Source organism: Bactrocera tryoni, chromosome 4 (assembly GCF_016617805.1).
Source record: "Bactrocera tryoni isolate S06 chromosome 4, CSIRO_BtryS06_freeze2, whole genome shotgun sequence".
NCBI classification, from domain to species: domain Eukaryota; kingdom Metazoa; phylum Arthropoda; class Insecta; order Diptera; family Tephritidae; genus Bactrocera; species Bactrocera tryoni.
In genome coordinates, this window is record NC_052502.1 from 73,451,831 (window position 1) to 73,477,471 (window position 25,641).

The following is a 25,641-nucleotide window of genomic DNA, read 5'->3' on the forward strand; positions in this document are numbered from 1 at the left end:
TTTTTTATTTAATTAAAAATTATAAATTTATTTTAAATATATAAAATTATTATTTTTTTAATATGTTTTTAATTTTTTTTAATTTTTTATTTAAATTTTAAAAATTTAATTTTTTTAATTTAAGTTTTAAATTTTTCGAATTAAATTTTTAATTTTTAATCCTATACTTTGAAGTTTTAATTTTTTATTAAAATTTGTTCAAATAGAATTTAAACTAATTAATTAAAACTTTAATTTTTTATATTTTTTTAATTAAAAACTATTATTTTTAATTTCTCAATTAAAATTATTTTTTTAATTTTTTAACTAAAAATGTGCTCTTCCGATCTAATATTTAATTAAATTCTTTTAGTTTAAATTTTCAATTATATTGTTTTTTTTCATTCAAAATTTTTTAAATAGAAAATTCGCGCATTGAAACGCGCACAGTGTTTAGTTTCAGGTGTTTCAAAAATAAAATTCCATTCTTCCCTGCCGCTCGAGCAGGCAGTATAAAGCAAAAAAATTTAAAAAAAATGTTAAATAAAAAATATTAAAAAAAATTAAATTTATGTAATTTAAAAATTAAATTTTATAACTTAAAATAAAAACAAATGAAATTAAAAGCAGATTGAAACTAAAATATTTTATTATAATTTTTTTTTAATTTAAAATTGTTTTTTTAATTAACTATTTTTTTTTAGTTAAGTTATTTAATTTCAAACTTGAAATTTTTTAATATAAAAATTTAAATTTTTCAAATAAATTTTTAATTAAAAATGAATTAATTAAAAAATCATAATTTAAAAATTATTTTTTTACCGAAAAAAAAGTTTAATTAAAAAAAATCTTTTCAATTAAAACTTTTTAATTTTTGTTTAAGTTGTTTAATATAAATTGAATCAAATTTTTAATTTTAAATTATGAAATTTTAATTTTATATCGACAATTTTTTAAGCAGAAAATTCCTGATTATTTATTAAAATGTTTTAAAATATAATTAAAATATTTTCGACAGAAAATAATATAAAAATTATTATTAAAAATATTACTAAAATATTTTCGATAGAAAATAATATAAAAACTATTTGTTTCAATATTATCAAAATATTTTCAACAGAAAATTCATAAATATTATGCACTTACTCGGAGGAAATTATAAATTTATAAAGAACTCTTCTCTCTCAACATTTTTAAACAACAACCAAACATGGAAAAAGCTCCGTTAAATGCGAATTAATTGCCACCACAATAGTCGACAAGCTTTAAGCCTGAATTCGATTAAGCGAAAATCAAAATGGTGGATCAAAAAAAACCCGCGCTGAAAACCTCGCAAAAATGCAGCTAAGACATAAATTAACTGCAGCGCTAAACCGTCTAAAAAATCACCGCAAATTTCTTGGAAGTAATTTATTTTATTATTATTATTTTGGTTGGTAGTTTTTGTTGTTGTTTTCGTAGCTGCTGCCAGCTTTTAACTGCTGCTGCGTTTATTTGGCGCTTTTTTCATTAAGCATGTGGCAAAAGGCAGGCAGACAGTCGGGCCGTCATTGCTTAGTGCATACCTACACTTATGTATGTATATATGTATATAAGTATGCCAGTGTGTGCGTGCCACTTTCTGTCAGCAACGCAGCATTAATTGCCGCTGCTGTGTCCGTTGTCAAATTGGTGCAATACATTATTAGTTGCAGTTGTTGTTTTTCTTGTTCTTATTGTTATTGCTTTTTGTATGCCACAACATTTATTATTTTTGCTTCCTGTGCGTCTGCGCAAAATTCCATGGAAAAGCTTTAAAAGTTCAATTTGGTATTTTATTGTTTTTGTTTTGTGTTTTCTTTTCCGCTCCTCTTTTTGTTTTTCTTGTTGACTTTTGCAGTGTTTTGTTGTTACAGCGCATACCACTGCCGACGTCGCGACGCGGGTCGTCAGCCGAGTCCATTCACATCGTCGCTGCAACAACTAGTTGTTGCGGTTGTTGGTCTAAATCTTGTTGTTGGTTGTTGGCTATTTTAGCTGCTTCTATGCTTGCTAACTGCTTGTTGTTGCTGTTGTGCTTTCAACTTGATTTTCATAATGTTGCTGTTGTTGTCTAGTCTGGGAATGCTGTCGCTGTATCAATACGATCATATTCTCAGTGTTGTTGTTTTGGTTTTGGCATTGGCATGCGGCCAGTACCAGTCAGTGCGCCTGCTGACCGCACTTCTACCCCGTCTTGCGTTTCGCCTCTTCTTCTTCTTCTTGTTCTTCTTCTTCTACTTGGCCAACTATGCAGCGTCCGGTTAGTCAGTTATAGCTAACCAACCGGTGGCATTCCTGAGTGACTGTGTCTTTTCGAGCAGCCAAGTTGCTGGCATTTGCTGTACGTGTGCGTTTGTATGTGTGCGCGCACACTCCGCGCATCCAGTTACATTTTGCCATAACGTCATCATCGTAGTGGCAGTGGCATAAAAAAACAACTGCAAAAATAAAATTAAAATGCCGCAGGAATGCACCACAGCCTGGTGCATGCAACAGCATGCGGTGGTCGTCCGCCCCGTCGCCTTGTCGCAGCAATCACCGAACGCGCGGCCAAGTCATGGGAAGCAATCAACATTTTTCAAGTTGTTATTGTGTTTTTTGACTGATCGCATGCCATTACACGCACACGCTTACATACATAATATTCATATATACATACCTATATACATACGTATGTTACTGTTGTTGTTGTAGTTTTTTGTTTTGTTTTCCATTGGAACCCAACGTATGCCCTTTTTTCGTTTGACTTTGCAGCACACTCTACGACCCACTTGGGCCGCGGCATGTATGTTGCACTTCCTATACGCTACCAGGCTTGTTGTTTTTGTTGCAACAACGCGTTTAGTTTTATTGTTGTTTTTTCGCTCGGTCACTAAGTTGCGACTTTTATACGCCTTATGCACTCGGGAAAGCGGAACTGTCTGCCAGTGTTGCCATATGTGCACATCAAAAAATTGAGGTTAGTTTACATACAAAGTGCATATGTAGCAAGATCACGCTGATGATATGAAATTATTATGTGCGGCTTTGTGAGAACTTAGCATTTTACAATTATCGTGCGCTGTTTGCTTCCTTAAGCGAGTTTCGCGCACGGTAAATTGCGAAATTTTTAAAAAATCTGTATGTTAGACCTATACTAACTCGGTTCTCCCTCGGCAGAAAATTTTCATATTTGTTGCATATTATGTATATGGTAAATCTTGTTATAGAAATGAGGTTGCTGTTTGTAGAAGCTTTAGAAGCAAGAGAAATCGCAGCTCGAATATGCAAATCGTAGAGTTTTTTGTTTTTACTTTTTGCAACTAATGAACTGAGAAGACATCAATTGCTTTACACTATATGCGAGTTGCTTGAATGGTAAATTGTGAAATAAGGAAAAAATTAAGTTTTGTACCTTTATTAACTCGGTTTCCCCTCGACAGAAAATATTTTAACTTTCAGCATGTTTTGTATGTGTGGAAACTTGTTATAATATTATGGTTGTAGTTTGTAAATGGCTTTAAAGGAAGGTCAACCGAAGCTCGAACATACACCTTGAAGTTTGTTTTTTGTTTTGTTGGCATCAAACTACGCTGAAAGATTTGTTAAAACGGTGCTTGCCGAAACTAGAGTTCATTATTAGTCAACTTAAGAAAAATCTAGTTTCAGTCACACATTCAACTGCCACAATGACTGCGTTCAAAAATGTCCGGCAACACCAAAGCGCACTCGTTTTACATTCAACCGCAAATCCGCTGGCCTAATTTACCGCGCACTGTCACACTCTTCACATAATCTCTTGCTCCATGTGCCACTCTTCGTTGCAACTCTTGCAGAATGCTCTCTAGACAAGTTTATTGCTTGTTTTGTTATTGATAATGTGTATCTGTTTTGAAAAAAAAAATAAAAAATGTTGTTGACCGCATTTGTGGCACGAAGAAAACGCAACGTCGTCGCCGCGTTCAACATTAGTCGTCTGGTGTTCGTGTCGCCGCGACGAGTGTGTTGAACCTGCCGCTCTCAACACTGACTTAGGCGCAGCGAAAACTGTAAGCATTTTTGCCTTAGCACACGCTGTTGTTGTTATTATTTGCACTTTAAGCTGCGCCAAACAACAACAACGCATACATACATATCGACTTATGCATACGCACACTCATACGAAGTGAATAATGAAAACAACAAGTCCAACGCTTGCGTAGATGACTATGCTACTTGCCGGCTCCATGCGGACGGTCGCCAATGGCTGTGCCATCGCTTTTTGTTGTTCTACTGTTATTGTTGCTGTTGTTTTTGGTGTTTTTGCTGATGCGCGCGCCGCTCTTCCAGGAATTGTTTATCGAAAAAATGAGTTATTTTTCGGTTACTGTTGCAGTATTTGCATTTTCGTGTCGGCTTTCTTCCTCCACTCTACATACATACATACACACACATATAGGTATACGCTGCTGGCGCGTGTTTTTAGCATCAGCATAAATTTAATAACAACAACAGTAAAAGCGGCAGCAACAGCAATTATACAAACGCTTTATGCGGCAGTGGAAGTGTGCAAATAAAAGCAAAATAAAAATGCGCGAAAATATTTGCACTTCTTGGTATTGTCGGCCAATGCTTTGTGGCTGCGCATACCTTTGTAACTCTGTGCTACCTTCGTCGAAAGCGCAGCTATGCTTTTGCACTGCTGAAATTGCAATTTTTTTGGATTTGCTTAGTAGTTTTTGCCATTTCAGCCGTTTTCATGTTAATGAGAATGAGAATTTATTTGACCCGAGCCAGCGTTTATTAAGAAATTAACAGACACGACACCGCAAAGCATAAGTGGATAACAGAATTTTGTTTGTGCGATGAAAAGTGATATTATGACGATCAGAAAAAATGTAAAAATTTTTATATAAAAAAATATTTAAAAAAATTAATAAAAAATTTTTATATAAAAAATTTTATAAAAAAATTATTAAAAAATTTTTATTAAAATAATTTTATAAAAAAATTATTAAAAAAATGGATAATAATAAAATTTTATGTAAAAAAAATATTAAAAAATTTGCTCTTAAAAAAATTTGACCAAATTTTTTCTAAACTCTTTTTTATACAAATGATAGTAGATTTTTTTTACTAAAATTTTCCTCGTCTTTTCTACAAAAAATTTTAATAAGAAATTTTTGTTACAAATGTTATTTTATAAAAATTTTGTAGTAAAATTATTTTAAATAAAATTTTTAAATTTTGTTGTTTGATCTTCATATCAGTTTTTTATAAAGAAAAAAATTTTGCAAAACTTTTTTTATAATTTTTTTTTTAATATTTTATTTTTTTTATTTATTTCTTTGCTAAATTTATTTTTAATATTTTTTTTACTAATTTTTTTTTTAATATTCACTTTTTTATCTTTATAATATCAGTGTTTTACTAAAAAAAATTTGCTAAACATTTTTTAATAGTTAAAAAAATGCAATTTTTATTAAACAAATTTTTTAATAAGAAAGAAAAATTATACTTGTTGCATAGTTGTTTTTTATTTTAATTTTTGCTTTTTGCTTATCAGATTTATAAGCCGCACAGTTGCATTTTACAATTTTTTTTTTCGCCACTCGTTTTGAGTAGGCGGCGTTGATGAGTCAACGCCATGGCACAGCTTAATGATTTTTAAGGCGCAGAGGTTTATGCGCAAATGCATGTATTCGTATGTATGCATGTGCATATGTAAGCGCGCTCCTGCCTGCCTTCTACTTAGAATTCCAAGAATTGCTTTTATTTAATTTTTTGTTTTGCATTTTCGCATACATAAAGTGCAATGATATATTGAAAACCGTTAAAAGGTGGATACTTGAGTGACGTGCTTATTTATGCTCAGCTGCGAAATAACGCTGATGTGTTAATATACAATTTTTTGTTGACGCAAAAGTTTCAGAAAAGTACAGCCACAAGCGTTTTGACAAAGAAATCAACAGCAAAGCAGTTACAAGTCTAATAATAAAATAGTAGCAGGCTTAAAAAATCGCTGACAAATGATATTTCGTTATATTAATACTTGTATAAATTTACCGTTATAGAAATTAAATAAAAATATTAATTTAATGTTATAGAAATTAAATAAAAAAATATTATTTCACTGATTTAAGTTTTCTATACTATGCACATTACTTTCGTCTGCATACAGCCTAATGCACTTTATGCAAATAAACTGCAACTGTTATCGATTTTCGATAATTTGGCGCTATTGTGTACACTAACACCATTATTTTTATTTGTTTAGTTCGTTTGTGATTAGAATTTGTTAAATTTTAATTTGGCAAGCAAGTGACGAAGGTTTTGACCACATTTGGTATTTTGAATCGGCATCTAGCTGTAAGTAAATAAAAGGAAGAGTATTTGCCAACGATTCAAGCTTCATAACTCTACTCTTATTAGAATAACTACACTCCATTGTGTGATTTTGAGGTTACAGCTGGCTATTTATTATTTTTTAATTTTTTTAAGTTCTACGTTTTCATGTCAAGTTTTTATCATAACAGTCAGCTGTTCGCTACTTCGACAAAATTCGTGTGTGTTCGCATATTTTATTATTTGAAATGGCAGATAGAAATTTTATTATTTTAAAACATCCATTAGCTAATTATATTAATCAAAATTTGCTATCAATTCTAAAAAAATTTAAATTTTTTAATTTTTTTTTTTTAAATATGATGAATAATGACATTCATATTAGGGTACGGTATTCTTTAAAAATATTTTAAAAAATTTTGTTATTTAAAATTTTTACCAACTCACTAATGCTATGTTGCTTTAGCGCTAAATTTCTTTTTAATAAAATTAAAAAATATATTTTTTTAGCAGCAAAAACTTCCAGTTATTATTTAAGTAACACCCTAACAATCACTAAAAATACTAATAATAATTACTAGTGATATTTATAGTGTCGAAATATAATAATAGATACTATATGTAATTGTTTAATGCAAGATTTCTGTGAATTCTACACCTTATACAGAAATGTTATCATATTAGGGTGTGAGTAGCACATTTTTAAGTTTTTTTTCTTTTTTTATAAAATTTAAAATGTTGCATTTTAATTGCATTAAATTAAAAAAAAAAAAATTATTTCATTAAAGTAACACCCTAATGTGTATAAAAGTGTAAATAATAATTCATAGCAATACTCGTAACACCAGACTATAAAATTAGTTATAATAGCTAATAATATTTGTAGATTTTTTTTAAGTTCTACGCAGTATTCATGCAATCATATTAGGGTGGGCATAAGTTTTTGATAGCATTTTTTCGGAATTTTCATATGATACATACATATATAGTTTTTTAGTTTTGATATAATACAAAAAGTATACATTTTTAGTTGCAACAAACTTTTAATTTTTCTTTAAGTAACACCCTAATACGCATAAAAACATTATTAAAAATTCATAATATTGCTAGCGACAAATTAAATTATTCAAGTTTTCTTGTAAATTCTACGCAGTATGCAGAAATGTAATCATATTAGGGTGCGCCTAATTTTTAAAATTTTTTCTTAGCAATAATCTTTTGCCACAGTTATGCTTTCTTTATTTTAATAATATTAAAAACAATAATTATTTTCAGCTGTAATAAAGTTTTGGTTCTCATTACCCTAATGTATGTACATAAAACTACAAAACAGCTTTCATAGATATGCCAACAAAAATGCAACGCAATTCCAAAACAGCTCGCACACATACATACATACCTACATACACACATACATAACTGCCAAGCAAATATGATTGTTTACAATTTTCACCCTATTTGTTGTTATTGCTTTCGCTATATTCCGCACTTGAGCATCGGCTAGTGCCGACTGCAGCCGAGAGTGCAGCATACTACATGCACATGCATTTATGGAGGGCGGGTCATAAACCGTCTGCAGCGGTGGGAAAGTGTATGCCAGCAATGTGTGTGTGTATTGGGCGGGCGAACGAACGAGTCTATAACACACACATACACACAGATGGAAGCTCGTGTGCACTTATGTATTTGTGGTGTTTGCGACGGGGCGGGCTGCCTGGGGCTTTTTGGCGTCACCAATTGCCTTATTGCTGCGCGCCACTCATTCACAAAAGACGCAAATTGTTGTGTGTACTGCGCGCGCCGGCCAACAACAAAAACAACTGCACACATTGTTTTGTAATTGTTTTTTGTCTGTTTTTTTTTGCTTTTACAACAAACATGTGAAAGTACAAAGTGCAAACAGTACATGCATACTTTTGCACTTTTACGCTGCATGCAAATTGGTGGGAATGCAAGAGGCGAAAACAAAAACAAAAACAAACACAACAACAAGTACAAATAATAACAATAAAACGGCAATGCGGACAAGTGCAAACCGTGCAAGATGGTGGTGGCGATGTCGCTGGCATTGTTGTTGTTGTTGTTATTGTTGTAGTGCATATATTGGCTTTTATTGCGTACGCGCTGTTTATTTGTATGTTGCTTGGCTTGTTGGTTTGTGGCAATACACGCCTACTGTTGATTGATAAGCGGCAGTTACGGTGGTTGCGCGAAAATGCAGCTAATACAGCAACAATATTACTAAAAATTTAGTGCAAATGTGTTGACTGTAGAAGCAAATGCGTGCGGTTGTAAATATATAAAAATAAATACATACAAACAGTTATTCTTATTTTAAAATATATTAATTTTAGTTTGGAAAACTTTTTTGTTGGTTAAGATATCTTTGCAAAATTTGACACAGCTCATTTTCGAATCCGAGCATATTGTTGAGATCGGAGCACTATAGCATACAGCTGACATACAAGCCGACTGAGCAAAATCAAAGTAAGGAGCTTTTTAAAAACTGTTATGCTATAAGAAATGCAGCCGAGAAGGCAATTATCGCTGCGCTGCAGCTGAACTTAACGTTTTTGCTATTTATGTACATGTCAATGACTTTTTTTGTTTCTTTTTAAATGTCAATAACTAAAAATGTTTAATTAATGCTCTTAAACCACAAAGCAACTGTTGATTTTTCTTTTCGATAACTACTCATCTATCGATATTATAAAACATTTATAAGGGTGTTAGACTGTTAAGTAAACATTTCCAAAAGTGTAATACTTTGTAAGCGCATTTTGTTGCATTTAAATTATAATAATAAACATTATTGTAACTTAAAAAAATGCAAAAAAAAACAAAAAAAATCCGTGTGAATCAAGAAAAATAAATATTCAGCGCTCCTCTCTGCGTTTTTGCCACATACAGCCACACCCGCATGTCAGCAATACAGCGGGGTGTGAAAATGATTGTAACGGCATTCACTAAGTCAAGCCAAGTCATTATTGCGGACAGCGTCAACGTCAGCGCCCGCAGCGCAGCTGCTTGCCTAGTGGAATGCATTTTAACGGCAAAATTCGCAGCAAAAACAAAAACACACACAACTAAATGCACACAAACACACATACATATGTATTTTGTGTATGTATATGCATTGAAATTGCAAGCCGCCGCTATGATGGAATGCAGACAACGCTGACTGGGTGGCTTAACCGGCGCCCACAGGCACGGAAGAGCGCATACACATGCACAGACATTTCTGCTTATGTGGTTGTTGTTTGTCTGACCAAATGGCTGCAGCGCCGCAGCAAATATTGACTGGCGCGTTGCCCGATTGACTGACAGCAGCAGCGCCGCGACCAATAGGTGTGCGTATTCAGAGGGGAGCAATGAAAAAATGCAAATAAAGGCGTCTAATCGACAGATACATATGCATATACATAAGTATGTAGGTACATACATACATATGTATCTATGTAGCACGTGGAGTACGTAGAGCAAGTTGTATGGTACAAAGAGCGCAGAAGAGCGCTACAAAGAGCGCATGCAATAAAATGCTAGTGAGAATGCATAGCAGCAGGGGAAAATAGTGACTCAGGGGCGGGGAGTTATGGCAAGTGCAATGTATGAAACAAAACAAAAAGGAACACAACAACATATACATACATATATGTACATATGAACATACATACAACAGCGATATAAGCGCTTGCCGCCTTGCGTGATTCCTGCTGTCGCACAACAGCAGCAGTTGTTGCAATTGCTGCTGGTGCTGGTATGCGTGTTGTAGTCGTCGGCATTATGCGTATACGCTCGGTTCGGCATTCGTTCGTTCGTTGGTTGCTACAGCCAGCACAAAATTTTCATTCATAAAAATTTACACAAAAACAAGAACAAACAACAGCGAAATGCCAACAGCAATAAAAACAAGTACGGAGTGCAGCGAAAGCAATCACAACATCATTGTGCCACAAACAACAACAAAAATGCGCCGGCCACAGCGCATGTCAGGGCAATGCGCTAGCATTCGGGTCGCCTGCTCGGCTTTCACACACACACGCGCGCAGTCGCAGCTATACAAATACGAAAAAATAAGTGTTTATTTCTGCAAAAGCTGGCAATGCTCGCAGTTTTTTGTTTCGTGCACATTTCGGGCTCCACAATCGGTTGTGCGTTACTGTTGTTTGTTTTTGTCGCCGCTAGGCGCTTTCGTCTGTTTTGCTGCTTTTTGGCGCAGTTTGTACTTGGGAGACAGCGCTTACGAAAAAACAGAAATTTCTAGTAAATGTAAAAACCACAAACAAGTGATATTTATATGTGGAAGAAATTACAACAAAACCAAAACAAAAACTTATTCCAGTCAAGTAACAGCCAATATAGGCTTACCAGAGAAAATAATGTAATTTTTGTAATAAATATATGTATGCGAAAAGCGCTCTTAAAAGAAAAATTTGCTATTAAATTAAGGTGTATTCATATTAGGGTGCGCCGTTTTTAACCTAAACTAAAAGCTTCAACTAAAAACAGGCTAACAATTCTCAAAAATGTGCAGATATACCAACAAAAATTCGAAATTTATGAATTAAATTTTTTTTTATACTTTTTATTTACTAATTTATTAGTATACATATTTAGTTTTTAAATTAATTTGTTTTATTTTTTATTTCTTTTATATAGATTTCTTTTATTTATTTAAATTTTTTTGTATTTCATATTTTTTTTTTTATTTTTATTTTTTATTATAAGTTTGAATTAATTAAATTTTTTTTATTTTTTAACTACCATAAAATGGCATACGCTAATAATCTATATTTATATTTTTATTTATTATTATTTGTAGTTTTTGTTTTTTATTTTTTTTTAATTCTTTTTTATTTATTTTTTCTATTGTGTATTGTTTTTATAATGTTCTCATTATTTTTAAAATTTTGTATTATATTTCTTTTATCATTGTTATTATTTTTTTATTTATTTAAATTATTTTTTTACTTTATATTTACTTTTCTATTTTTTAACTACAATAAAATGTCATATATTATATGTATGTACATACATGCATACATACATATGTATGTATTTTTGTTATTACTTATTTATAAACAAATTATGTAAAATATTTTTTCGATATATTTTCTTACGTATCAAGAGTGTAAACAACGCATAATACTCAGTCATTTGCATATAACAACGCTGATAGTTATCGATTTTCGAAATCAGCAAGGCTTTTGGAGAATAATACATGTAAAAGCTAAATTTTTCTGTGCTGGATTATTGGAATTTATATAAATATTGAAAGTCTTATATAGCAGCCAATCTGATTGCTAAATGGGTGTTTCGCTAATAAAAGCGCAGAGCTCAGCTACATTGGTTCAAATAATAAATGATTGTAGTTTCAGAAAAGCTCATAATATTTTGGGCAATTTTCGATACAAAAATGTAGCCAATTTTTGAAATTACAATTTTTCGAATACGTAAAAATAAAAATTCTTCGAAATTTTTGATATTAATTTTCGCGAAATTTTCAAAACAGAAATGTTTCGAAACTTTAAACCAAAATTTTTTACAAATTTTACAAACAAAATTTTTTCCAAAATTTAAACTTTTTTTCTTGAAAATTTTAAAACGAATTTTTTTCCAAAATTTTAATTTTTTTTCTTGAAAATTTTAAACAAAATTTTTTCCAAAATTTTAAATTTTTTTTCTTGAAAACTTTAAAACAAAATTTTTTCCAAAATTTAAACTTTTTTTCTTGATAATTTTAAAACAAAATTTTTTCCAAAATTTAAATTTTTTTTCTTGAAAATTTTAAAACAAATTGTTTTCCAAAATTTTAAATTTTTTTTCTTGAAAATTTTAAAACAAAATTTTTTCCAAAATTTTAAAAAATTTGTTGGTATTTTTATAAATTTTTCGAAACTTAACAATTTTTTTCGAAATTTTTAATAAAAATTCTGCGTAACTATACAAACAATTGTTTCTCGAAATTTCAGACAACAATTTTTCGAAAATTTTGAAAGAAATATTTTTCGAAATTTTAAAAACAAAAATGATTCGAAACTTTAAATCAATATTTTTTGAAACAAACAAAATTTTTTGTTTTGAAACAATTTTTTTTGAAATTTAAAAAAATCTGTTTTCGAAATTTTTAAACAATAATTCGACGAAAATTTAGAAACACATTTTTTTTTTGAAATTTTGAAACAACATTTTTTCGAAATTTTTAAAATAAATATTTTTTGAAATTTTAAAAACAATATTTTTGAATGAAAGCTTTGAAATAAAAAATTTTTAGCAACTTTGGCCAAATCAGTGTTATGTGCTATACCCATAATTTATCGATTTCAACCCACTTTCGTTCAACAGCTGAGCGAGGAAAACACTCTAGACGTTAAATTATCTTTACACTTCTTTAAACTTGTATTAAAATATTGAAAAGTCATTCGATGTGATGTGTTTATGAATTATAAGATTTATAAAACGTTCCCCAATCTTTTTTACCTAGTAATTATAAACGCAAAATTCACTATATAAACTCACCTGTGGTGATAATAAGCCATGTTGTGTTTGTGGTGTATTTTAACTTTTTGTAATTACTGTTTTTTGTTAAATTTTTACTGCTGCTTATTATTACTTTTTGCAGCTTTTGTTGTTGATTATGTATTGGCGTACGTATACAAAGCACAGCTTTGATAATTAATTTTTTTCTAATATTTTTTAAAGCACTGCTTTTTAAATTTTATTTTTAACTCTCAAAGCACTGCTTTGATTCTGTTTTTGGTAATTAAAATATTTATAAGCGCACTTGTGTTTTTTAGGCTAATATTTTTCGTTGCTTTGGATTTACAGAAAATAGTGAGTTACTAATTTTTCTAGTGTATTTCCTTGCTGCTAACTCAAAGTTTATAAAAATTTGCTAAAGGAAAAGAAATTTAATTTATTTTTATTTTTTTTTTTATTTTGAGGCATTAACGCCCTAAACACGTGTTTGGAAATTTTTTGCTACAAATTTTTTGGTGTTTCATGAGCGCAGAATAAATTTTGTGATTTTTTTTTCATAACAAATATTTTCTTTTTTTTTTTAGTTTCCACACTATTTAACCCTACTGTATTCGATCGCAAGTTAAAAACTTGAATAAAAATAATTTATATGTGGCAATATTGATTGAGAGCATTAACGTTTGTTTGAGCACACCGTACGCTCAGTTGTACGAGTACGCCATGGCGTATGAGTAACCGCGAAACCGTACACAAACAGTTTGCGAATAAACGTGTGAACCCCATAATGCCGCAAGCCCCTTCAATAGCATAAACGCCTTAAATGTATAATTAAAGAGCAAAAAATACAAAAAAAATTACTTAAGAGTATTTTCGTTGCTCGAAGAGAAAACATTGTTTTGCAAAGCTTTTTTTCCACACTGTGTGTATGTGGCTGCAATACACGCGCATAAACAAGCGCATATGTGCACCGTTAATGCCGGCGATGTCTCCAATATTGTGCTGTTTTTATTCTCTAATACAAATAATTGAAAATTGCAAGAAAACTGCATTTGCACTCACACATTCTGTGCTTAAATTAAAGGGAATTTTTCGAAGCGCCGCATTCGTATGAGTCATTGGAGACTTGCGTGTGTACGCACATACATATGTTGAAGTAATAAAGTGCAGCGGTATGACAATTAACAGTAGATAAAAGAAAATCCGTTAAGATAAGCAGAGATTTGAACCTTTGAAACAGACTGAACTTATGGAACATTTATTAGCTTTGCTTTCGGGCGCAAATAATATTCTATGACAATTACATTTCTAATATATTCGTCAGTTACCTTTTTTGGTAGATGAGATGCGTTGGAGGTATGTAGTTTTGGACAACTGTGGTAGTATAGGTCTTACAAAAAGTGGCAGCTGAACTTCTGAAACACTTTTCTACGACTTTGAACTTGTGAAACAGTCCGTAGTAGTCATACGTGGGCTTATAAGTTTCCTTTCTACTGCAAGTAACGTACCGAAACAGCTTAATAATACTTTTTTCTTGCAAATTGTAGGTGTGAAAGCGTTAAAAGCCTGTCTTTTAGTGGCAGTTGAAAGCCTGAAACACTTTTCTACGACTTTGAACTTGTGAAACAGTTCGTTATAGTTATAAGTGGGCTTATACGTTTCCTTTCTGCTGCAAGTAACGTACCGGAACAGCTTCAAACTGCCGTTTTTTGGAACTGAACTTTTGAAACACTTTTCTACGTCGCTAAATTTGTAAAAAAGTACTTCGAACCAGTGAAAAAGCACAGAAAACTAATTATTAACGAATTCAAAACTCTTTCGCACATGTGAACAAGTGGAACGCTTTACTTGCTCATATTTGATGAGTTATTGTTGGAGTATATGACATCAATGCAAAACTCTGTCATATTTTTTGTTACTGTTTTTGAACAAATTCGATAATTTTATCAGAAAATCAGAAAATGCTATTTATAATATACGTCGGCAAGCCTACATACATACAATTCACAAAAAATATTATTTGTATAGCAATGGTCATAGAGTTATCGCCTATCGCGTTGGCAGCGATAAGGCGCTACAGCTACCGATAACATGTATGTATATAGTGCGATGTGCTTGTTTGCTATGTTATATCTATTGTTGTTGTATTTATTTCATGCCCCTTTATCACTGGCGTCACTTCGATTCATATTCAATGCATTTCATTTCGAAATTTCTTATCAAATTATGCTGCGCCGCATGCATTTGTTTGCTGATGATTTATATATTGCGGTATTGTGGCGACAGTACTGACAATTATTTTTAATTAAAATTGGCAACACTACCAACTGCCCCGGCATAAAAAATAGTTGAAACAATGGAGTTAAACCTGTAAACTGACAGAAAGCTAAAAATGAGTTTGATTCTCCCTTAGATTTGGCTGCATACGATTTCATACACACCGGTTATCGATAACCGATAAGTAAAATGATCATTATTGCATAGATTGGAGCTAATGGAAGTATTTTATCAGCAATATTTGGCTGAAAGCGATTTCGCACACACCGATTACTGGCTACCGATCAATAAAGCAAGCATTGCTGATTATTATGCTGAGCTTTTTGGTTAGATTGGTGTGTTTTGAAGTCAAAATAATGGAAACTTACACGAGGGTGCTAAAATAGTGATCACTTCTGACCAATATTGATTTGTACGATAAACATATACTCCGGTTATCGATAATACTGAGCATGTTGTATAGCTCGGCTGGTTTTGTAGCGGAAAGAAAGCATTTGGCGTAGAAAAAATTCCTGAGGCGATGCGCGATTTGCAGGCTGTATCGATATATTCCTGAGATAATATGAATAACGGTTTTTTCGAACGTGTAAGCATGTGCGTAAGCGATTTTTGAGCAAGCTAATGACACTTACTTTGGAAATGGTATGAAATTAATAGCAGTAAACGCCAATAAAAGTACCGCACACATTGCAAAAATACGCCTACATGGCAACACTGTTACTAACTAACAACATTAGCGCTACAACTTGGCAATATTGCAATAAGTAGGTCAACTGCTAGTCGGTGGTGGATTTTGTCGCCGGTTATGGTGGCTGAGTGCAGTAGGTGCGGCTAGACAGGTAGACAGTTATGCACACAAACACACACTTTTGCATTTTATTATGTGCGTGTGTATGTTCATGGTGGTTGTGAAGTCGTTGCTGAAGGTGTACAGACGGCTTAATGGCCGAGCAAATAAATATGTACATTTGCAATTCTATTGAATTTTATGCTGCTAACTGTTGCACATCGCATACATATGTACGTATACGGATGTGTGGCTGTGTGTATGCACAAGCAATGACGATGGCGTTAGACCACGCGCAAGGGAGTTGGGGGATTTTCCGCGTCGTTTCAGCAGACGTGTGTGGGCAGTTAGCCGGTTGTTGGTGAGCGCTGCTGGTTGCCAATACTGTTATATGCTTTTATATATATGTACATATGAAAATATGTGTCTGCGCTGAATTATTGGTTAGAGTTCCAAGAAAATGTAATTGCTTAATGTGGTATGTACGTGGCATATTTTTAACGGCACATTTTGCAGCGCCGCTATCAACAAATGCGCGAGCTTATGCTTATGACTTTGCGGGCGGGTTGTTGTTATTGAAGGCAGGCGCTGGGGAATCCTACGCTGATAAGCAACCATATAAAAATAAATATATGTATATTCATGAACTCGAGCATTAAACGCAGTGCGCATAGCATAAACAAGCGCTGAAAAATAAGCAACAATAAAAGCGCCAAAAACACACGCTTGCAGCGGCTGATCAACAATGGCAAATAAGTCAAAATAAAGCAACTTTATGACACGCACACAATGCGCGCAAGCCGATTGCAGTTACACGCCGGCTGCACGCACACATGCATAAGCAAAAAAATTTCCGCACACTGCTACGCGAGTGTCAGCAAATTTTCGCGAAAATGCCATTCAATTTTTTTAAATTTTTGGTACTTAATTTTTTTTTTTTTTTTTTAAATTTTTTTTTAATAATTTTTTTTTTTTTTTAATTTTTTTTTTTAAATATTTTTTTTTTATTTTGCACTAGTAGTCAAAGCGTATGACAGCGCACGCCGGCTTTAGCAGCGCGCCCATACATAGCGCCAGCGTAAGTGTATGCAAGTGGCGTTGCGCTGCGCACGGCTGTAGGTGATCTGTGCGGTGTCGCTGTGCCGAAGTCTTGGCGCCGACACGATAACGACAATGACGTTGGACCAATCGCACAGACAGCCATCCCAGTAGGCAAAAGCTAGCAGTTAGCAGCCATAAAACGTGCAATCAAACTTTGATAATGTTGCGGATGTGCAGTGCAGCAGCGACGTACGGCTGTTGTGGCGTTCGCTTATGACGCGCCGCTCAGTAAACGTCATAGTTTATACTTTATACCACTATATACATAATTGTGTGTGTATGTATATGTATGTTATCACAGTTTTTAGCTTGCTTTAGTAGCGGAATAATTTTGCTTGGATTTATTTCATTATTTAGTAGTTGTTGCGTTACAAAAACAAAAAAAATATATATAACAGCAAATACACAGTGCGGTTTCCGGCTGTTTATTTTACTTTTTTCGAAGTTTTTTTTTTGCAAATAACAAAAATTTTATGGCATACGATTGCGTTTGCTTGCGTTTTTAAGCGCACGAAGTGCCGAGTAAAATTGCCAGTCACCTAAAGATCGCCGCTCAAACGCTTACACCAACAACATACAATGTGAACACTAACGGCCCGAATTGTGTTGGTATTATAGTTTCGCTGCAATTTGATGCGTTGCGTTGCTTTATAGGCGCCGGCAGCGCTGATGCATTTGCGCCGACGTTATTTTAATCATTTAATTTGAAATCTTGAGATGATTCACAATTCGTAGAACATGAATAATTCTTATGTTTTATCGGCAGTTGAGCACATTGCAGACGATCTCATGCACAATTAGATTTATTTTTATTTTTTTCTGCAAATTAATTTTTTATTTACAAAAATATTTTTTTTATTATCTTGTTGTTTTTTAATTTTTTTTAAATATTTTTCTTTTAATTTTGGGTTATTTTTATTTTTTTTTTGTTTTTTATATTTATTTTTTTATTGTTAATTTTTTATTTATATTTACATTTTTTTATTTTCCATATATTTTATTTTTCAATTTTCATTTTTTTGTTTTTTATTTTTAATTTTTTTTATTTTTCATTTTTTTTTTATTTTTAAATTTTTTTTATTAAAATCCTTGTTTTTGGTTTTTAAAGATTATAATTTTTTATTTTTATATTTTGAACAACTTTACAACTTTACTTATTTTTATAATAGAGAAACAAGCATAAATTGAGGTTTCATTTCCAAAAATATTTTCCCCGAATTTTTTCTTTCAAAACTTCACAAAATTGGATTTTTATCGGCAAAAGTAACCATAAAACGAAGTTTTATTTTCAAAAAAAAAATATTTTTTTAAGACTTTGTCGCAGTTTTCGTTTCAAAACTTCAGAACTTTGTAACTATATTTTTTTTTTAAATTTTTGTATCGGCGAAATTTGTTTTCAATCATATTTTTCCTCGAATTTCTCGCTTTTTTTCATATTCATACATATGTATATTCATATAAAATATTGATTTCAAATATACATACATACATATATTTTTTTCAAAATATGTATGTTTTCTCGACTTAATTGATTTTTTTTTGTTTTTCAAAACATTGCAGTTGTATTTTTTCTAAAATTTTTATGCCGAAAATTTGAAAATATTTCAAATTTAATTTTTTTTTTCAAAATATGTTTTCTCGACTTAATTGATTTTTTTTTTGTTTTTCAAAACATTGCAGTTGTATTTTTTATAAAATTTTTATGCCGAAAATTTGAAAATATTTCAAAAATATTTTCGTTCGATTTTTTTCATGTTTGGTTGTTTCAAAATGGCAAAAAATATTTTTTCAAAATTTGTATTACATATTTATCAGTAATCCAAACATTTTTGTATAACATGTCGCATTTGATCCGAACTGCTGTCGTTACGTTAACCGATGCGCCTTACTTTCTTTACTTAATTAATTTCATTTGATTCTTTGCACTCGCGCTGCTTTTTTCAAAATCAAAAACAATTATCTCATTATCTTTGCTCACTACGCCGCCGCTGTCGCGCACCGCATTATTGCTGCTTTGACGCTAATGTCGGCGTTGCCGCTGCTTACTTTGCTAGCGCCACTTCCTCCTGCTACTTTTCATGCGCTTTCAGCGCTGGCTGTGCAATGCTGTATTTGCATTTGTGTGCATGTGAGTGTCTATTTTTTCCACTTTTTTCCCTTTACTATCTTTTATCTACTTTGTCTGCGCTCTGCTTTGCTAATGCGCGGCATCCACACAAAAAAATTTTAATTTGTAGCAAAAAATCGCCGACACGTAATAAAAGCATTTTAGGTACTTTTTTTTAAACAAAAATATAAAAAAGAAAAATAATTAATGTAATTAAGAGCATACAAATCACATGCCAACACACCTTTTATGCAAATATTTTTTACACAGTTGCAACTTGTTTTTGTTTTATTTTTATATTATCGCTACTGCAGCACTGCGAAGCAAAAATATCAACAATGCGACTTTTTGTAATTTAAAAGTTAAAAAAAAAATATATATATATTCTCTACATATAATTTTTTATTACACTTTTCTTTGTGGCTAAATTTGCACTTTTTGCACTCGCGCTTTGTTGTTGTTGCAATACTTCAAGTATTATGCTATTTTTTGCACTGCTTATGTTTCTTATATTTGTTTTATTGGTATAGCTGTTTTTGCTGCAGTTGTTGCTAGTGCTGTTTTAACTTAACGCGCACTTGTTGTTGTATGCTAGATTTTCTTCGCTTTTTTGTTTTACTTCTGTGACTACTCAATATTGTTTGCTTGCTTCTTTATTTTTGCTGTTGTTATTTTCAACACCACTAATATAAAGATTTCTTGTTGTTGTTATTATTGTGTAGGCACTTTTTTGCTTCGATACGAAATGAGAAGTTTGCGTTCTTCCGCGTAGACACACCGCAAAACGTGACGTACTAAACTAAACTGAAAGTCGGCTAGCCGCTAGCTCGTCCGGTATTCATACAATACGCGGGCCGCTCTTAGTGTCAATGTTTGACGGCGCCTGCACAAAAGTACCACTGACATACACACACACATGCACACATCGACATAGGCGCTTAGCGCTCATACCAGTGGCGGCGGTGGCAGCGGCGTTGCCGACAGTACCAGCAGCATACACACAAGCGCGCACAGGCTGCACCAACAAAACACACGTCGATTTTACGCTCTTCTCGGACAAGTACGAAATGTATGTTGTATGTGGAAAAAGAAAAACGCCACGACAGTCCAACAGTTAGTGAGTCGTCGTCGTCGTCGTCGTCGTCGTTAGCCAGCGTCAGCGCACAGTGTAGCGGCGCGTATAAGGGAAGTGTTTAAAAACAGAAGAAAGTGCGAGGCATAACAGCAAAAATGGGTCACTGGTCTCTGTAGCAATTTTGTGCTATTTGTTTGACGCTGACTCTAACACAAGTTTTCTGTATATTATTTTTTATTTTATTTTTCATTGTTTTGCAATGAAATAATTGCGTATGTTTGTGTGCGCAATGGGCGCACTACTATGCCATATTTATTTATTTATTTATCTACAAAACGTTTCGGTCACGTGTGGTGGTCATTGTTCAGTGAACTTTTTCACTTTGCAGTTATAACGCTGTGACACTTTCAACATGCTGTGGGAGTAATCGATGCAGTTATAATATATATAACACTAATTATTGAACCATTTATGACAGTTTGTTGGAACTTTTGACGAATAGTTGCGTTGTACCACAATTTCTTCAAAAGTATTGACATAAATTTCCATGGAAACTAAAAAATTGTTATTCAGATCTTTATAAAATACCATTTTTGCTTAGTATTGCAATTTATAACACATTGCTTACCACTGTTCTCTGTTTATATAAAATTGTATAGTGTAGGCGCTTATTAATGTACAGCTATTATCGATACTTGCTGTTTTCACAATCATTAATAGTTGTATAAAACTCAAATATATCGAAAGTTACTTACAAATTTAGTGACTTTTCTGAAATTTTTGGAAAATAGTTGCCAACTTAGCGAATTTTTCTGCATAATTTTTGAACATAGTTGTTAGCTTAGCGATTTTTACTGAATATATTATGACAATGGTGGTTAGTTTACGAATTTTTCCGCATATTTTTTGACAGTAATTGCTAGCTTATCGAATTTTTCTGAATAGTAGTTGTTAGCTTAGCGAATTTTCTTCAGATATCTATACTTTAAAATTAAAAAAAATCGCAATTCTTGGATTTTTCCAAATATTACCTTAAATAACTTCCAGCTGAGCGTATTTTCTTGCATAATTGCTGAGTATAACTCCCATTTATGAAACAGTTTTTGAAATGCAGATTTTTGGTCTGGAACTTCACTTAAGAGAAGGGAGCTATGGGTAACGGTTTTTGGATAATTGTTGAATTTATGTAGAAAACTATTTTTGAAAAGTACAAAATTTCATATGAAAATTAAGGTTACTTGAATAACAGCATATTTTCACTTGCAAAAGTATTATAATGCACTCAATATATGTATATAAAAGCATTTGAAATATTTGATTTTCAAAGCTTTGAAAGTTCATTCAATAAAAAGTATTTTTTCTTAACATTTAAATTAATTAAAAATTGCAAATGTAATATATATTAATATTATTTAATATAAATTTTCACTGAGTATAGACAATTTAAACAAAAATCATTTTTGCATTTATAAATTTATAAATTCTAAAATATTGGTAACTGATTGCCAATAATATAAATTTTAATTTTTTAAAAAAGTTATTTAAAAAAGACCTAAAAGTTTGCGGAAAAAATTACAACATTTGTTCTAAGTATATATTTTTAATAAATTTTGTGATTTGTAACGGTACTTTTTAAGGTCTGTGCTGTACTGTGTAGTAAACTCGAAAGGGGCAAACGCCATTTTGAAACCGAAAGATCTTTGTAAGATTTATGAAAGTCCATAATCAAAATTCCATTTTAAAATACTCATTTAAATTTCATTTCTTATTAAAAGAAATTCCACGCTTTAATAAAATATTTGGCGCAAAACGCAGGTTTTTTGGACAAAACCATTTTATAGCTTTTTTTGGCTACACATCCATTATAAATTCATAATTTTTTGAAATTAATAAATGAAATTTGTCAGTTTCATTTCTTAGAATTTTTTTAAAGGCGCATAATGTGTAAATATTGGCATTGAGGTCTTCAAAAAAGGCAGTAATTGAAAAAAATACGAACGACGACAACTGAAAGCTATTATAATATTTAAATACTAAAAACAGTCGACGAAATAAGAACTAAATCAATAAACGAAAAAGTTCTAAAATATGCAATTTGAATTTTCATCACGCCGCATATACAATTTTCTTATCCAACGCTTGTGCAAAACGCACCACTGTGCGTTCTCCTCCCCAACCCACAACAACCAATCCGTCAAAGCCAACGCGGCTGCGTTGATAAAAATTCGCAAATCGGCCAATGCGCTGTCGGCGTACGGTGTCGCCAACGCTCTGGCGGCACATTGTTGTTTTAGCTGCCGTACGCCGCCACCGTTCGCTGCACTTGCTCACCAATACCAGCGGTAGGCGCGCATGCAGGCGCTCTTCTGCACCATACCATGCGCTCTAGCCAATGCGCTAACGCTCGCGCCTACTGCAGCGCCATTATAAGTGCTAAAGTGATTTTTACTCTTGTCACTGGCGGCATATCATTTGCTGCACTTTGTTATTGCTATTTTAGTACGCTAAATTGAGTTAAAGAGCGTCAGCGCAGCCTGCTCTTTATTCAGCGGCTTGTTTTAACACTCGCGCTCTTTGTCAGCGTACGCTTACGAACTCTTATACGTGCAGGGGTATTGCCAGCTCTTTATACAGCTATTCAGCGAACTGATCGCTAGCGGTATTTCCCCTGTTTTGTGTGCGGTGCGCGTATCTCTTGCGCTCTTTAATTGTATCTGCATTGCTGTTTTCATAAGTTTTTGTTGTTAACGTCATTTTGTTGTTGTTTTCTTTGTTTGTGTTTGCAGCGTGCGCTCGCACAGCTAGCTGGCTGGCTGGCTGCCGGCCGGTATTTTGGATTGCATGTGAGCGCCTGTCAAGCATGTAGATTAGCTAAAAGAGTAGCACATGGTGGAGCTTTTGATTTTATTCGGTATTTTTTGTTGTTTTTGCTTTATTTATTTTTTTCGATTTTTTTGTTCAAATAAATGTCGGCTTTTTTTAGGTTCTATGACAAATTTCGCTGAAGCTTAAATTTTTTCGTGTATAATGCGCTGTATAGCGAATGCTTGTTGTTGCTGGCTAAGTGCTTGTGTAGCAATCCAGAAATATAGACATACATATGTACATACATACCTAATACAACTATATATGAACATATGTACATATGTAAGTTTGTTGTAATAGCTTTTAAGTGTTAAGTGATAAAATTTCGGATATTATAATGTACATACATACATACATATGTATATAAATATATGTATATAGACAAAGCACTTCCGCAGCTGCTTTTTTGGTAGGCGTTTAAATTTAGAAACAATTTAAAGCTGATTTAAAAACATTTATAGACTTTTCTATACGTGCATACATATATACATACATACATATGTATACTTAAATATTTCTCCACATAGCCAAGCACCACAAATTTTCATCTGATAATAATTTATTTCTAATTTTATCCTTCAAAGTTCAAAGTTTTGTCAGCTCGCCGTTTATGACGTGTACTTTATGCTTCAGACGCCTACGTTACGTCAGCTGTTTTGTTGCAGTTTTTTTTTATCAGCAACTTTTGAAGTTTAACCCGCCCACCCACTGTGTAAATATGGCGGCAGCAGTGTACACAAAGCTGCTGCTAAGAGCTTTTAGCATGGCAAATGTATATGCATACATATGTATGTACATATATACATACATACATACATGCATATATGTATATATTTTTGTATGTTTTGTCAGTCAGCTGCACGCACTTATCGGCTCAATAGCCTTACATGTGTTTGGGGGTAGATAAGCAGTTGTCAGCGCTGCCAAATAGACGCTTAATTATCAGATTATCTGATCTATTTGCTGCCTTGTTAGTTGTATTTCATAATTTTTATTGACAATTGCGACAATTGTGTTGCAGGTTTGCTGAATATAATTTTTTTGTTGTGGTTACACTTTTGTCACTTTTTGTTGAAGTTAAGCTTTTGCCACTTTTCTTCTATTTTGGATTTTCACAATTTTTGCTGTTATTTCGTGATTTTTTGCTTAGTTTTTTTTAGCTAAATTTTTTCATATTTTTTGTTTTTAAATAGATATGTTAATTATCCTCATTTCATATGCTCTTATGCTGAGAACCCACTCAAGTTGATTTGTATAGCTCCGAAGTACTAATCTTAAGTGAGGGCACGACCTAGATCCTTGTCACTACACTACTGAGCATTTGAGCTCTAGCTTTCTGTGGTTTAAGCTTCTCAATTTTACTTCTAATGTCTGCTGTTCACTACTTTTTGATCTGCCAGTAGTATTCTGAAGAGATCCTTCATCTGTTTTGTATGCTTTCAACCACAATGTAAGATTAGAATGCTCTCATTGCTAATATCATTTGAAGTTTTTCTAGATCTTCAAAACAAAATCGAAATTAAAAACTTGTTACGAGTTTTCGCTATCAAATTCAAAGAGATGGACGTGTATGATTTAGATTTTGGAAATACTTCCTCTACTTTTGGTCTAAATGCCCGTTTTTGGAGTTTAAGGATCTCTTTGTAACACACATTTGAGAGAACTTCATGGACGTCTTACACGTTTGATCTTCAAGTCCGCTTTTTGAGTTTGAGGATCTTTTGTATCGTAAATTTTGAAGCGCTCAAAGTACGGGAGTTTTATTTTGATCTTCAAGTCGTGTGATGGAGCTTAATGACTCTTTGGTATCTCGGAGCTTGAAGATCTTTTAGTTTTGGTCTTCAAGTCGACATTTGTGTTTAAAAACCCTTTTGGTATCTCTGAGCTTGAAGATCTTCAAAGCACGCCTCTTACTTTTGGTCTTCAAGTCGTCTGATTGAGCTTAATGACCCTTTGGTATCTCGGAGCTTGAGATCTTTTAGTTTTGATCTTCAAGTCGTCTGACTGAGCTTAATGACCCTTTGGTATCTCGGAGCTTGAAGATCTTCAAAGCACGCCTCTTACTTTTGGTCTTTTATCGTAACTTGAATTTCGAAGTTTTTTACTGAACGCCCGGTAATTTTGATCTTCAAATCAGTTTTTTCAAACTCAAGCATATTTGAACCTCCAGCTTAGCAGCTCTCAAAGGAATATTTGGAAAATGTATGTATGTTGTTACTACTTGTATGTTGCTAAAAATTGAATTTCGTTACGCGCTGCCAACGAAAAGTACAGTCAGCTGCAAGGATACATCAGCACTCGCATCTCCTGTGCTGGCAACGGAAAGAAAGTTACATACGCAGGCAAAAAAACGAAATTGCAAACAAAACAATAAACAAACAAATAAATGGGAAAGTAATGCAAGAGCGACAGATGCGCGGAAAGCCAAAAATGGGAACACATAAATGAGCTGATGACCGTCTGACGCAGCGAACTGCATACGCCGACTGATTGCATTTGGCAATTTGGCAACAACCCCAAAATGCGGCGTTAAAGAAAGCAGGAAAGGGCTGCGCGCGCTGCAAAGAAAGTAGACCGCCACAAAAGCCGTGTGCGCCGGCACGCAGGAAAAGGGAGAGAAAGCATTTCGCTGATAAAATTGCAATTTGC

At 32.7% G+C, this 25,641-nt stretch overlaps 1 protein-coding gene and 1 long non-coding RNA gene across 5 annotated transcripts in view; one reads left to right on the forward strand and one right to left on the reverse strand.

Moving 5' to 3' along the window:
- Positions 1-25,641, forward strand: part of LOC120776045 — a 133,852-nt gene that overhangs the window by 23,217 nt on the left and 84,994 nt on the right. The window lies entirely within an intron of this gene.
- LOC120776044 (insulin-like growth factor 2 mRNA-binding protein 1) overlaps positions 1-25,641 on the reverse strand; it is a 45,709-nt gene that overhangs the window by 6,407 nt on the left and 13,661 nt on the right. The window contains exons 1-2 of one of the 4 annotated variants that reach the window (XM_040106493.1): positions 19,462-19,853; positions 12,823-13,117 (exon numbers count right to left, since the gene is read on the reverse strand). The exons of 1 other annotated variant lie outside the window; for it this stretch is intronic. In XM_040106493.1, coding sequence (XP_039962427.1) covers positions 12,823-12,842 — 20 coding nt within the window. In that variant the 5' untranslated portion in view covers positions 12,843-13,117; positions 19,462-19,853. 2 more of the 4 variants (XM_040106491.1, XM_040106490.1) reach the window with 2 other exon arrangements.